At 35.2% G+C, this 16469-nt stretch overlaps 1 protein-coding gene across 2 annotated transcripts; it reads right to left on the bottom strand.

The window, feature by feature from the left end:
* Positions 1 to 1141: 1141 nt before the first annotated feature.
* Positions 1142 to 15185, bottom strand: LOC120338983 (DEP domain-containing protein 7-like). 2 transcript variants are annotated; one of them, XM_078116047.1, is made up of 13 exons: positions 15043 to 15185; positions 11287 to 11386; positions 10875 to 10988; positions 9588 to 10281; positions 9038 to 9291; positions 8016 to 8141; positions 7644 to 7707; positions 7197 to 7305; positions 5685 to 5781; positions 5011 to 5153; positions 4276 to 4501; positions 3833 to 4030; positions 1142 to 3187 (listed from the first exon to the last, which is right to left on the bottom strand). In XM_078116047.1, the coding sequence occupies exons 2-13, from the start codon at positions 11339 to 11341 to the stop codon at positions 2910 to 2912; spliced, it is 2358 nt and encodes a 785-aa protein (XP_077972173.1). In that variant the 5' UTR covers positions 11342 to 11386; positions 15043 to 15185; the 3' UTR covers positions 1142 to 2909. The 2 variants fall into 2 exon arrangements, with proteins under 2 accessions (XP_077972173.1, XP_077972172.1); XM_078116046.1 differs by lacking the exon at positions 15043 to 15185 and adding an exon at positions 12025 to 12095.
* Positions 15186 to 16469: the final 1284 nt, after the last annotated feature.

Below are 16469 nucleotides of genomic sequence, written 5' to 3' on the forward strand. Positions count from 1 at the left end.
TTATTCCAGGGTTTATATTTCTAGAAAAGTTTCGGTAAATCACCCACGGTGGTCCTCAGAGCTATTGCACAAAAATGATCCACGCCGACTAAACAAGCAAACTATTGCGACACTCCCGCCAGTAACCGGATGATACCGGTCCAGCGTAATTCGCAATCGCTTACCATATACGTACCTAGATATCGAAGAAAGAACACCGTTGTTACCCAGGAGAAGCTGCCTTTTCTACCATAATACTATTATGGTAAATAAAAGACTCATAAAATACCCTTAATGATTTCTGGTACATTATTATTAGTCTATTTTTCGAAAAAAAATGACAAAGGCAGAGCCCACAATGCAAACCGCCTACATACCACAACTGAACGCGAATGCGTTGCCACCGAAACTATCAAGAAAGGAGATATTCGGTATGTCTCACCTATATTTCATTGTGTATAACTGCCTAGGCCCTAGGGCGTTCATTTATAAGTTACACATTATCAGGCCATGACTGCTAGTTTGAATTTTTAGAATAAGTTCTGAAAAAAAACGGCCACATTCCTGCTTCTGTTCAAATTTCATCGGAAACACTTGGCGACAGTGTACACGCCAATGCTTTGTCGCGATGTCCATGCCCAATCCCCTCCCAAAATAGGAAATAGAGCGTGAAGAGTTTCCAACGTACTTTTTCTAGAATAAAAAATTACTTCAACCTGTTCCCTAGTGAGTGTAATGTATCCATCTCCTCAGTGGCTATAGATAGATTTAGGTCATATAAAAAATGAATTCAATTTGCGTTCATGAGTGCGTTTACGGACGGATCAATGTTTGTGGTAAACTCAGTCATCAATTGAACATTAAGTCATTACTTTCTGTCCATTCAAGTTTCAAAATTGAACAACAATTATGAAATCCTTAAAAGTGAATGCTCTTATTTATACAGATTCTGTTTAACAAACTGCCTAAAAAACTGTCATAACACTTTTGTAGCATATTTGATGGCAACATAAGGGTGTCACAGTTTGAAAACCTTCAGTTTTCTGTGGCTCCACTCATCTGTGGCAACTATTTTGTGCAAATGATTTTGTTTACTGTCGATTTTAGTGTAGTACTATTCTTACTACTAACAGATGAAACTTTCTGCAGCTACAGAAAAAACTAGTCATACAATAAATTTTTATTTCAAAATACAGAAACTGAATAAATATAGGCATCATCATAGCACAATGAGAAGCTGAGACTACAGCTTGACAATAATATTTCATAAGAAAACTTTGTAATAAGCAAAACAATTTCATCAGAAGAAATAAACACAGCACAATGTTCTACACAGGCAATATACCTAAATCTATTTCGAGGAAATTCACTCTAGGAAATGAAAAAGTACTTCAAACAGTAACAAATAACGTAAATACAATTATTCACACAAAAAACATTTTGAAAATTTACCAAACTGAAAAAGTGTTAGGTCTATTTTTAAATGACTACACTAAAATATTAGTGACGATAGCCATAAATAGAAACAAAGGATAAGGAAAAGAACCAAATGCACTGATTATTTGGTCATCATTCAAGGCTGAAAAAAAGTTTAAAAATATCTTACATATCAAAATCTGTGTGTAGAGCACTTGTACTCAAAATATACCAACAGTAACAAGAAGAGCAAAAAAAGCAAACACATGTGGCACTCCGGTCTTTGCATCGCTTGTTCAGCGCCGTTTGCGGCTCCCAACACTGCAGTGAAGGTTCGCTAGGGTAATCAATATATCAGTTTCCAAATATTATATGATAAGCATGAAATCGGTAATTCATATAAAAATAATAGCATATACTTACATTCAAGCCGCGTATTATCAGTAAAAACTGGAGGCACAGATTTATGAACATATTTGTTTTGAAAGCTTCATATTAATCGGAATGTTGAAAATTTTATCTAGCAAGACAAAATGTGAGGTATGGTAATCATGATTCTAAGACTGCAAAATATGATAATAAATATTGCTAGTTACATAGTGTTGCAATGTGCAAAACAAAATCGAAAACATGATTGATTCAGTCATGAAACATTGATAATAATTACAATGTTGCAGCCAATCTTTCATCATAATTGTCAGTTTTACACAACATCATTTAAGATATCTATGCTGTAAGTAGATACCCCGAAATGTGAAAAGTATGTTACATCAGATTTCTGTCGTATGATCAAGTTAAATAGAAATAAGTCGCCTATATAAAATTTGACGAAAAAAATGTTTTCCCTGCAAAAATGACAAAACTACAGAGAAAGCAGCAATTAGGCTTATTCTTCTGGATTATTTAGAATTCTAAAATACATCTTTTGCACATCTTATAGATACAAGGTGAAATATTTCTCAGCAACAAAATGAACAGAGATTGTATACAGAGTATTATAGAAAAATGGCAAGATCCATATTCAGTAATATAATATAGAAGATATGAATAAAAAATATCAAATGCTAGTCATGATGCAATAGGCAACTGTCGTGGGCAGGTCCTCATTCCTGCATATTTCAGCATAAGCTAGATCAGGAAAGTCCAGAAGGCAACAAATATTTGAATGCATTCGACAAAAGGAATGATAACCTTAGGGATAATGTAGGTTACCTAATTTGCAAATACATTTATTTCGATCTATTGACATCCTGACAATCGTCTTATTTGACTTAGAAAAACTAATGAAACAATGTTTTTGGCAACTATGTCGCTGTAAATTTATGGTGATTTATGCAAGTATATACTCGTCTCAATATGATATTATTTCGGAATGTGTATTCAGCAAAGTGTAGACTATTCAGTTCTGGACATCAGCGAATATTTTTAACACCATATCTATATTGCAAAACATATTGTCTCTAAAGCCTTCCTACGTTTCATACAAACTCAGCTACATAGACATAAAAAGACATTCAGATAAAAACCTCAGCTCTTGTGCTGTTTCTCCGTTTCCGCGTCAAGGGGTCAGAATTCGGAGCTGTAAATCTCATAGATCGTGTGGATATGGGCAATGTCCTAAGTTGATTACCATTAGTGCTACTTTTAGACGTTCCACTTGCTGATAAATCTCTGTGAGATCCAGATGTTCCCAATCCTCTTTCTTGCTTCCCTCGAGTTAAAGTTAAAAATGAACGAGCAGGATGCCCTAGTTTTCTCTCTGGTTCTTTAGTAGACTGAGAGCCTATCTTATCTAAAAAAATTAATTTTATTACTGAAAATTTAAACCTACAATTTACTATAAATGACATCACAAATCATGTCATTTTCTAAATTTCTTTCTGATTGGAAGAAGTATTGAATATATAATATACCAAACTACATTTTTAAATTTTAATACAACTATAACTTAGCATGCATCAGTTCTTCAATACACAATCTCGATAGTATTGGCCTCAACGCATCTCTCTTCACCCTCAAAATGCCATTTTTGTGTTCATTTTTACATTCACAGTGTGTATTTCCAGTATGAACACGAAGGCCGAAACCAAGTAATACCGAATCTTTTACAGTACCGGTAGACAGTAGGCAACCTTTTGAAAAAACTCTGAACCTCGCTGACCACAAGATTGCCGAAATGCGATTGCGGAACTGGATTTTTTCAAATTTTAATGACGTCATCACACAAAACTTTAAAATGAAAAACGAATTCCATAGAACCCAGAAATTGTTTCTAGCGACAACAACAATCTTTTACCACTGAAAATTTCAGAGCAATCGGTCCAGCAGTTAGAGAGAAAAACAATTTTTTCATATCAACCACAAGAAAAAGAATAATAACAGCAACAATTTAACAATACGATCCGTAAGTCTGATCTCATTTAAATCAATATGTCACCTGCGTCATTGTTATTATTGACTCCAAACACATCAGGATGTTGTCTTTGAAGTTTCTTTATCAAATCTTTTTTCTTCCTTGGAGCGATAGATGTACTGGATTGGATAGTGGAGTATAATTCTCTGACTCGAGAGTGAGTGTATGTAACTCTTTGTTCTTGATACTCTGATTCAGATATCATTGTGCAATATGCTGTATCTGAACAATAACATGAGAAAATTTTTTTAACTTTTATTTATGTTTTGGAATCTTTCATCCCAAATTCATCTTTTTGATGCTATAATTCAGTCGAAGGATACAAACTTTAAAATTGACAAAACCAATAAACAGTGGTATTTTTTAAACTATACTTGCAAAAATATTGGCATTTATGGAAGCCATGTCTTGCAAAATACGAATAATTGCATCTAATTTTTTTATTAACATCAATATCAAAACTCAACCTGTGACAAGTGAGGGACTCTCAATCTCTCCTTGTTCCAACAGATCAACTTTTCTTTGAACAATCATTTCAACAGATGCAGGAAGCATAAATACTCTCAGATGGTGTTGAACCATGAATCGAACTAAACCTTTACAACCATTGATTCCATTCTCACAAGCAATACTGTTTGGCATTCGTAATATTGCAGGAGTGAATGTTTCAATAACAAGTGCTTGGTTGTTACCCTGAAATAAAAGGAAATACTAAATTTCTGAGGAACCATAACCATTTTAATTGGAGTTCCATGTTTGGTAAGTTTCTATTCAAGACTGTCTGAAGAGTAATCAGCTGCTATCAAAGCTGATCAAGCATTCTCAACAAAAAATAAAAGCTTGCATATGCCGAAACTTTTGCTATTGAAATTTCTTATTCTCCTAGAACATAGATAGAAATAGAGTATCAATTCGTTGACATAGTGTTAGGAGCCACAGACAAACGTTTTGTCAGTCTTGAGTCAGAGCTAAATTTTTTGTCAATCGAGAGTCAGAGTGGAGTATTTCAAGCAATTCTTGAAAAAGAGAACAATGGCTCTTTGCAGTATCAAGATGCTCGGTGAAAATTAATGCAGTACTGTAAAACACTATTACTATATACTGTTTGGACCAGCATTCCAATCATATTGGTCCTCACACTGTGATCCTCGCAATATAATAAATATCTATGAATATATTTGGAGTTATAGAAGCTACATTACCTTATGTACAAGTCTGACTTCGTTCTGTGTACAAACAACATGTAAAAACATACAAAGATGTCGCAATTCTGTCAGTCTTGCATCTGCCAGAAGATGGACAAACAATTGTGTTGCTTCCATGATTTTATCAACAGGTCGAGACACTGAAAATGATTCAATAAAAGTTTAAAATTAAATAAACAAATACTTATATTATTATAGAATTACATGCTTGTAGATTAAGAGATGAAATTCCTGAAAAGTAAAATGTTGCAGTAAAGCAGTAAAAATTTTGCACCCTCAGTCAAATTTTCAGACTTTTCATGATGAAAATTGACAGAAACTCAAAGAGAATCGAGTTAACTAAGAATTTTGAACAGATAATTTATAGAGGCATACAACTGAGTTTTTGTAATCAGAATCCGTTTTTTTTTTCAGAGTTTGGAGTTGGATTTTAATTCAAAATTCTTCACAATCGAGTCGCGAGCCAGGGTCAAAATTTTGGAGTCAAGAATGTCACAACCCAAGACTTTTTTATGGCTGCACAGCGACTAAAACTGAACTACTGAAAATACATGCAGGCATATCACAACTACATTAGAGAAGGTTGATTTCGAATTTAAGTAATTGTTTTGTTCAAATTATTTCTACATAATGCTCCAATCATAAATACAAAACAAAAATAATAATCATACCAAGTAATGAAATGATAGCTTGAGCAATCCCATTGTAGTTTTCATCAATTAATGGCCGGGTTAATGCATTGTAGTGATTGGCAATCGCAAAATAAAGCTGGAAATATAAGGATAATAAGATGTTTAAAATCAGTCTTCACATAAACAACGAATGCATTATGAATTGGTCTAATACACCTACCTAATGGGATTTATCTAAACAACAGATTTTTTTTTAATTTCGAATAAGTTCTTAATAAAGTAGAGCGTATATGACAAACTACAGCTCCCAAATACTTTCAATCTTTGTGTAACTACATTCACAAATATAATTAACAAAACTAGTATTCTCAGCGCAAGAATATCATATTCTCACTCATCTAAATGAAGGTTTCCTTGCAAAGAAAATTTTCTGCTTATTCTTCAGACATAACAATTTCTGACTTGAAAAGCATGGACATAGTAACAAAGGATTTTTTTCAGTTTATTTTTCATAACAAAAATCATAATTAAAAAAAAACGATTTCTCAATTCTGTTTTTATCCAGCGCTCCGGAGAGAATTCCAATTCATATACAAAAACACTTGAAAAGAATCGTTCATTTTTGTACAAAAATAAACAAAACCTGGCTCACACTCTATTGAATAAATCAGACAATGGAGATTATTTCAATTAATCTCGACTTAATCCACTTGACCTCATATTACAGGTTAAACCAGCAACAAGCCTCTCATTGGTCAATACGATTTGAATCACTGTTAAGATTGGGATAATCTACCTTCATTCATTGCAATGTTAATATTGATTACATGCCTGACTGCATGAATTCATGGTATTTACACCAATGCATTGATTACCTTGATTCATACAATATTAGGTGAATGGTTTATGACTTATTGTATAACTGTATTTATTTAATTCAAAGTCAACATAATATGCCCGATATTGAACGTACATACACTAATTTCCAAGACTACCATAATATTTAATGGAGATTATTTCTTTCAAAACTTTTATTAAAGTGTAGTTAGTAAAAGAATATAACAGTGGTTCTCAAACTTTTTAAGCCGTCCCATTTTTGAATTTGTCAAGTCTCGCACCACTCCTCAAAAATAACTAGCTAACGATGGGCTGCAAAACGGATAGTACGGCGAAAGTATGTTTTATTCAAAAAACATGCGTGAATGGAACATAAATACCCAAAATAAGGCGGGGAAGATCAAATCTAACAAATATTTTTACTTTTAATTAGCTTCACCCCCCTCAAAAAATTTTCTACGCCCCTCTTGTGGGGTACGCCCCACCGTTTGAGAACCACTGGACTATAACCATAAGGAGATCTGAAGTCAAAAATATACCTGATAAGAAGAATGTGTATATATACATTGTTACTGAAGCTAATGACGCCTTCCATGAAGGTGAGATTATTTCAAAAGACAATAGCATACATAGCATTTATATGTGGGAGCTTGAAGAAGTACCGAATCTTTTGAATAGATAGGATGAAAAAATAATAAATGCTTTAGATACTACCTCTGTTTTCTTTCTGTTATCAATCGATCTTGCATGTTTTCTTAAAATGTTATAACTATCCGGTATATGTTGTAGAACAGTCAGTGAGTTGAATATCCATGGATCATCACTGTGTTGAATATTAAAATAATGAAGCCATCAATTGGCAAATTGAACTTATAAGTTTCTCTGGATGTATAACATTCACAATTTATATTATGGATTATATTAGCACTCTGAACAAGACTCTAGAAAAGTAGTCACTAATACCTTGAGCCACTATACATTTTCAAGGCCGTACTTCAAGGATTCAAAATAGTCTCTGGAATTTATATATTTAAAAAAAGCAAATTGTTAGTAGGCCATCAGGTAGACTTTCATTTTCAAGTAGAACCTCTGGAATTTCAAACATTTACATGATCTTAATATTTTGACACGATATAGGGATGAAATGAATAAATTTCTCACTTGTTATATGATGCAACAACTTCACTGTAATGAACTCCAGTATATCCACATGATTGCTTGTTTTCTACAACAAAAAATGAGAAAAAGGATAAAAGCTTTAATTATAGATGCTCACATGAGGATCCAAACAAAATAGGCAAAATTTAAAGGTCATTGTAAACAAGAAAAACTAGAAACTCGGAAGAGACTTTGAAAGTGATTATTCTAGCTAGTAATTGAGGGAAAGGTGATTACAATAAGACAATGATATAAAAACAATGTGTGGTGGAAAAAGATTTGAATAATAAACGCCTTTTCAATCCTGATAAAATAAGAAATTTAGGCTTATTGAACGTAAGAATGTGTGTTCAGTGTTCACCATTATAAACCAACCTGCTTGTGAGATTCCTAATACTTTTTTATCAAACGTAGGAGATATAATCAAACTTTCAACAAAAGGTAAGTCCAGTATTTGTAGAAGTCGAACCCGAACACTTTCTCTTTTAACATGAGATGTTTCTAAAGAAAAAAAAACATCACCATCAGACAACAAAAAACAATAGACTAATTATAATAAACCTTATCAAAGTTACATAATCGTACTATTTTTGTAAAGTAAATTCGCTCAAAGCAAGGTTACAAGCACTAACTAGGAAGTAAAGGAGATTAATCTCTGAGCAAAGTTACAAGCACTAACTAGGAAATAAAGGAGATTAAAATCTGAGCAAGAGCTACTGAGACAAAATAAAAATTACTGCATAGAATTGTACGATAGTAAATACCGATCTACATGTGACTTGAAGTAGTCATATCAATATAATCACAAAAACAGTTATGAGGTCAATTGCACTTGAATACTTTTTGTCTTCTGGGTGGGTAACTGACAGTAAACAAGTGAGGGCTCACAACCAGTCAGTTCGGCATCTGATTTTATTATAACAAATACTTTTATATTTTGCAAGTTTCATGATTGCACTACTCGGGAGGTAGCTTATGCTTCCTTGGATCAAATACGGTATATTCTCGCATATAAGTCGAGCCCGTAAAAACGGCCCTAAAACTGTGAATCTATAAAAATTCATATACAAGCCGACCCTACAAATCGTAATTTGCCGTATGCACCTATCACAACAAATGGTTGCAGTAGAGAATTAATGAAAATGATAATTATTGTTATGTTTACTTTTATTAATAACGGTAAGAAGTGTCGAACCCTTCAGTGCGATCAGAGTTATGTACGTATAAGCCAACCCCTCAGTTTGGCAACTTTTTTTTTGAGTTTCAAACTCTGTTTATATGCGAGGATATGGGGCAAATGCTATATTATCACACAAAGTAAAATCCTTTATAACATATCCAGAAACTCAAAGTTTGCCAAAAATAACTGCATTCATTATCAAACAAATACTTTGAACCTTGTGGAGTAAGCTTTCTTTGTCTAGGTTTACTGCTGACAACTTTCACTTTACTACAATGGGTATCAGCAACAACTGAATTTGAGTGCATTCGACGTTGACTTCTACGTTTCAAATCTTTGTGAGTAAATAAGTTAGAAGACATTGCTGCATCATTGGCAGTATCTTCCTGATCTGTTAATCTTTCTTTCCCAGCTGCAGGATTTTGAATTACGCAGGGTTGTTGTAAATGGTATGAGGAGTGTCCAGAACGCCTAGAAAAAAGTTGAAAAGATTATATATATCCGAACGGCAATGAATATTACTATTATATTATATACTATTATTATCACGAAAATAACCAAAGACAGTATCAGACAATCCTTATTTTTGGAGAAGAATCCAATTTTTTTATGATACATGGTACAGAAGTTAAAGAATAACAATGAACTATTCATTTCCGACAATCTGGTTCAAAAAATTTTTTGAAATTAAACCCAAGAGCGTAATTTGAAAGTAATTTATCGGTGAATATTTAATCAGAAAATTGATAATAAATCATATTATATACCTCAAAGACTTTTTCCGAAATGATAATCTTTGACTCAACCTCAATCTTCCTCTTGTTAAAGGATCACCAGGACTCCGATGCTTTGAACTTGAATCAGATTCAGTAGAAGATGAAGATTCTTTGCGTAAATTTGAATCCGATGATGATCTTTTCAGGACGACTCTCACGAAACTACCGCTTCTTTTTAATCTGGATGGTGTTTTCTTTTGTGGCCTATTCTCACAATCAGAATCGCTAGTTTGTGATCCAGAAGCACGACGCTGCTCACTTGATGATCGTTTACCGACAGCATGTAATGCATTTCCGAACGGTGAAAACATGGTTTTATGTCTTGCAACTGGTTCGACCGAACGTGGTACTGTCAATAAATTACTGAATTTCGCTGGCAAATGCTCAACATCATTTGCAAATGACTGACAGTTTTGGTCACTGAGTGACGGTGATGATTTACACATATTACTCTTAAAAAATTCTCGTTTGTTTTTCAAATCAAACCTATAAAGTCTTGATGATGAATCCTCAAATTTCGATCTTTTTTCTGAATCATCTCCAGCATTAACACATTCAAATACATCGGCATCGATAAAACTTTGACAAAGTCTGACAATATTTTCTCGAGTTACCATTGTCGTGTTTGGAAATCTATCCGCATTACCTTGAACGTAACTCAGAAGGGTATCAACAGCATTTCCTCCTGTAAATGAAATTGAAGATAAAAAATATATACATGCATGTAAAAAAAAGCTTACTGCTGAAACATCTGTAGCATCGAAATTGTACAAACATTCATTTCAATGGTATATAGTTGGAATATTTGAAATACTCATCATATAGATCGTATAGACACACTAGATATCATTCAGACGCCGAGTCGAGGGCAAATAAGAGAAACAACAATTTTATTTAGGTAAAGAGTGGTAAGAATATCCTGAAGATATTATAAAAAATAAAACATTTTTTCCTTAAGTAATTTGAAGTGAATAAATATAGCAAGTTAGTCTGTATCTCTTTAAGCAAGTTGTAACACATCTGAACAAAACTTGTGTTTCATTCAAACTGCATCTAATTGCCATCAGGTAGGCCTACATGAAATTAAAATAGGAAATTTCACATCATGCTATCAAAATAAAAATTCGTCAAATGAACTAATATTTCGGTATGATTCATGAAATATATATACCGGTAAGTACTCAGTTCTAGCTCTATGACATACTTATTTCATTCTGGCGACTTCTGACAGCACAAAAGTACCAGAATACATCTGTATATTGACAAAAAAATATTCACCACTAAAACAATCATCATGAGATTTCATCATAACTCTTCTTTTCTTCACATTTGCATTTTCATAAAGATGATTGACAAGATCTTTCCAAATTTTTGTTGCTTTGAACTGACCACCTGCATTGGCAAAAATATCTTCAATCAGTGAAAAATTAAAAAAATTCCAAGATATTCGAGATATTATAGAGTGCATACAATCGACAAAAAAATTCTCTTCAGATGAAGCGGTCTTTTTTTATTTTTTTATTTGAGCAATTTCTTGAAATGCTGAAAAGCAATAATGACAAACAGACAAATAGCGCAGAAGCCAATAAGTCAAAATTAAGATACGGATCAAATTTGACCAGTACAGCAGTAGATAGGTAAGATAACAAAACCTGAAAAAATTAACTACCTACAGTACAGCAATTCTAACCTGGTGCAATTGGGCTCTTCAAAGAATTATGGTTGGAGAAGCCTTTTGAACACATTCCGCAGCTTTCGTAGCCTCAAAAATTTGAAAAAATTGGCAACCTCTATATACAGAAATAAAAACAAAATGATGAATTCAGAAACTAGGTACGAACAGAATTAACAATTTGGTTGCTGTACAGATGTGCAAGTGCAGAAGTGGTGAATGCTAACTACAAAACTAGGCTACTCTGAGCATATGGCAGTATGGTAGACTACAGTACCAGTACTGTGGTATGAAGTAGGCTAATAAACTACAGGTACCGTAGCGATACAGCCATAAGACTACCAGAACAGCGGTGTGGTACCGATACCAAAGTACAAAAGTATGACAAAGTAGAAATCAACATTTATCAGTCTCCTGACCGACTGATGTTGAATAGGATTTACATATTTATCCCGGAGGAGGGGGAAAGCCGATAAGACGACTTAACCATATAGCGAACCACGGCCTCTCGTCCGGTTACCGGTCCATCCAGACTGGATTCCATGGCAGGTGCACTGTGCACACCCGAGGGCGCTAGCGCTCCGCAAAAATGCACGCGAGGGAATTCAATTTCGCATGCCGAAAATTTGTAACATGGTTCAACACACGGCCTCTTGTCTAGTTACCAGTCTGTGTCGTAAATAGGATTAGCAAGTTCTGAAGTTATTTGTCTCAGATTCATGGACTGTTCAGGTATGGTACGATAATTGTTCAAACCTGGTTTGTTGCTGTTATTCAGTTTTTGCGCTTTTACCTCCTCTGAAATTTCCAATCCTGGAGCATGTAAATCGGTTTAAATGGTCTTTAAATCAATAATCAATGTAAATCGGTTTAAATGGTCTTTAACCTGTTCGACACTCTTTATCGAGCCCAATTTTGTATACCAATTTTTATTCATGTCAAACGACCCCCAAAATTTACCCAATATACAATAATTATATACCATTGGAAAGGTCTTTTAGAGTACTATACGCTAGATGTCACTGGAGGACCTCTTTCAAGAGGTCTCTCGTAACGTCAAAAAATAACAAAAATATTTACACTCTCTCATTCTATCATCTGTTGGACGTGTATAGCTATTGAAAAGCGCAAATGTGACTATACAGTTGACTGCACATTGGTTTTCTCTTTCATATGATACTAAACGCTTTTCGTTAGCGCGTGTCGTTCAAACGTTTTGGAAATTTTCCGTTTGAGAAGTCACCACATCGAATCAGGCCAGGCTAAGCTTGATAGATCGATCGGTTGTTTGTTTGTGCTTTATCGCGTTGAAAGCTTTTGTGAGTCATAATAAAACATTTATTATGAATCATAAAAGCTTATAATCGTGAGACAAGGAGAATTTGCGAGATAAAACGCCTATGTGGAATAACTTTTTTTCGGTGAGGCAGCTGCGATCAAACGACTCGATATTTTTTTATCTTCCTGACGTTGTGAGATGTCCACTCTCCTATGTTATGTAGCATATAAAAGGACCTTCAAAATAAGACCTTATCATACTAGCTTTTGTTATTGGTTAGCGCGCAACGCCAAGGTTTATTGAATTATTTTCTTGCTGTGCGACGTTTTTCTATCGCAGCGGGAAGTACACTCGTGAAATGTAAGCGATATATTTTATTACTTCCAAATGTCATATAACGTTCATTCTTATATTGCTGGGTAGGAAATGAGCTATTCTTCCAAACAAGACCATAACAAACATTCCAGACCTCATGGTTTACACACAGCGTCTGAAATTGCGCTAATGCACCGATTCGCACAGAACAGGTTAAATCAATAATCCAGTAATATAAAGATGCCAAAAAGTTATAACTGCACAATTGTCGACTAATACTAGCTTGCAGGATTAGGCCTGATCGAAAAATGCAAAGCAAAAAAGACCATATCGTGAATGATAGGAATCCTGTGAGAACAGTTATGGGCGAAAAGATCGCCTCCTCACCGACACTGGCCAGTTATGGCTCCGATTCAGCGTATTTTTTAGCAATAATTTTACACGGATGTAGTGAACAGTACTGGTATCTAAAGTCGCACAAACACTCTCAAAATTAGTGACAAAGTATAGACATAATGTTTGTGGTCAAAAGTCAAACGACCATTTTTGCTCTGATTTGACATATTTTTCATTTGTTAATTCTACGTGAAAACACGGGTCTTACTACTTACTGAATACAGCGCGAAACACCGCAAAGAGCGCAAAACAGCGCGAAACAGCGCAAAAGAGCGCGAAACAGCGCAAAATAGCGCGAAACAGCGCAAAACAGAGGAAACCAGCGCGAAACAGAAGGAAACCAGCGCAAAACAGAGGGGAACAGCGCAAAACAGAAGACGCAGTCATTACCACCTCCTGCCACGAAAGAACCACGGCGCCTCTCGCCATGGTTTTATGGCGCTATTTACAAGGTTATGTACCGGAGTATAGGTCATCACGCGAAATTTTATCTACCTTTTTGGTGCCCCAGAAGTATGTGCAGCAAAATGTCGCACAACCTGAATCCGCTACACACACACACACACACATACTATTTTTAGGTTGTGCGCCATCTTGGTGCACATACTTCTGGAGGTCCCTTTTTACCTAACCCTAACCCTAAAGCCAACCATATCCATGTGGAAAATGTTCTAAATTATGGTACCCAAAATGTGTCACCAACAGGGGCAGACCTGCCATTACAGCATTACTGGCTACATCCGTTGGTTTGTGTTTTTAATTTGCTGCCGTGGTACTCCAACTCAAATCAAGGTGCCCCGAACTCATTGCAAAATTTTTTTCTGCTTCACACTGTTTCCCTCTGTTTTGCGCCCTTTCGCGCTGTTTTGCGCTGTTTCCACACTGTTTTGCGCTGTTTCCCTCTGTTTTGCGCTGTTTCGCGCTGTTTTGCGCTGTTTCGCGCTGTTTTGCGCTCTTTGCGGTGTTTCGCGCTGTATTCAGTAAGTAGTAAGACCGTGAAAACACTCCCAAAATTAATGACAAAATATGTCCATTTTGCTCTGTTTCAACATATTATTTTTTCCAATAATTAAAGTTATCCAAAGTCGCACAAACACTCAAAATTAGCTACAAACTGTAGAAATAATGTTTGGGGGTTGAAGGTCAAACGTCCATTTATGCTATGATTCAACGTATTTTTATCCAATACCGGTAATTTTACGCGGATGTATTGCGCAAAGTGACTATAAAGTGTTATGGTCACTTTGGTATTGAGAGGTATCTAATGTCGAAGTAAGTTGCACGCGAGCGCAGTTGTTTTGCACGCCGTGAGCTATAATTGCACGCCAGGAATTATTATTTGCACGTGGGAATTTCTGATTGCCCGCCCGATTTCTCGTTCGAAAAGGCCATGAAATCCAGACTGGCAGTCCAGGCCAGTTACCAGATTTGTTTTGGAAAAGCCTGGACTTGATGGTGGAGAAAGCCGTAACGACCAGCGGTTACGTGAACCACCCTACGGTGGCGAGGAGTCCAGCAATCCTTTCGCACATGATCATCCCCGCATGGGATTCGAACCTGCGATCCCACGAAGGGTACCGGTAATCAGAGATACGGTGGCAAGCGTATTCCAGTATTCCTAACGCTTAGCACAACGCCACACCGCCAAGCTAAGACAGGAATTATGGGTAAACACGGCCTCTTGTCTAGTTACCAGTCTGTGTCGTAAATAGGATTAGCAAGTTCTGAAGTTATTTGTCTCAGATTCATGGACTGTTCAGGTACGGTACGATAATTGTTCAAACCTGGTTTGTTGCTGTTATTCAGTTTTTGCGCTTTTACCTCCTCTGAAATTTCCAATCCTGGAGCATGTAAAGTCCAATAACCGCACTCAAAATAAACAAACCACACACAACACTACAACGACACGTCGACACCTCTGTAACCTGCAGACCAGTAGCCAAAGTACGGAAAATACTACAAGACAGACAGACAGAGGAACAGATCAATGACAGACAAGAAGAAACTAAAATCAAATGTCCCGCGGTGATTGTGGTGAATGGAGTCTAAGATACACATTATGATGTTTTTAATATTCATTTCATTCTAACATACTGGGTAGTTAAAGAGAAGGAACTAAATCTTTTAAATTGGAAGATATACAAAATTACGCTATTAATTGATACAAAAATATATATGACCTAGTCACAAAGTACGGGAAAAATATTTCTCTAACCACCGCAAATATCGATGGTGATCACGGCTCAAGAATGAATTATATTGATCTCTGTTTTGATTCCATATAAAAATCTTGAACGCAGTAACATCGTTTATTTCAAAATATTTTAATATTTTATAAGCAATCGTTGACTTGTTAATTTTGTTATCGTGATTATTGATATCCACCAAAGTAAAAATTTTAACCTGTTTGTTGCTTCTATTCTCCGACAGTTAGTGCACGTAAACAATTTATTATTGGCAACAACAAAAAAAGAAGGGCCACGAATTTTTGTTTGAGCACCCAATATTACAAACAACACAATGTGCTAATGAACATTTGACGTACATCAACATCAAGAGGACAATTTCTCGATGTGCTGCCCGAGAAGCATACATTCTCAGATACAGAAAATAGAATAATGTTTCCGATAAAAAAAAAATTATAATTATCCTTACCGAAAATTGTTGTGATTTCCTCATCTACATTTCATATTGTTTTGGATTACTAAATACAGGTACCACCAGATGACCAAACAGTGAAGAAAATATTGACTGAGGTCATACTAGTGAGTAGACGAACCGGGTATGCTACATTTAATCACTCTTTGCGTCAAAGAAGTTTCAGAAGTTGGACAAAGACGATATTTCAGATTTATCCTGACATTAAGGAAAGTCAATGAAAAGGTTGAACTTGAAAATATCTATGATCTCTTGTTCCAAAATAAGTTCAATTAGCAAAAAATTTATAAAAAGAGTCAACGCTTCAAATAAATACACGGGTGTGAGAGCGGATGTAGCCGCCCAATGGGCACATAAATCGACATGTGGTCCTATTTATCATTTATATAGTTGAGATGACACCCAGTGAAGTCGATATAAATTGTGAAGTATTGTACAAATTTCTATATCGTGTCACCAGTTGACTCTCTGTGGATATATTCGAACTGATTTTCATGTTAAGTTCATAATACCAATAACGGTAAGACCAGCTCTTCAGTGTCAAGCTAAGCTG

The sequence above is a fragment of the Styela clava genome, chromosome 9 (assembly GCF_964204865.1).
Source record: "Styela clava chromosome 9, kaStyClav1.hap1.2, whole genome shotgun sequence".
Lineage (NCBI taxonomy): Eukaryota > Metazoa > Chordata > Ascidiacea > Stolidobranchia > Styelidae > Styela > Styela clava.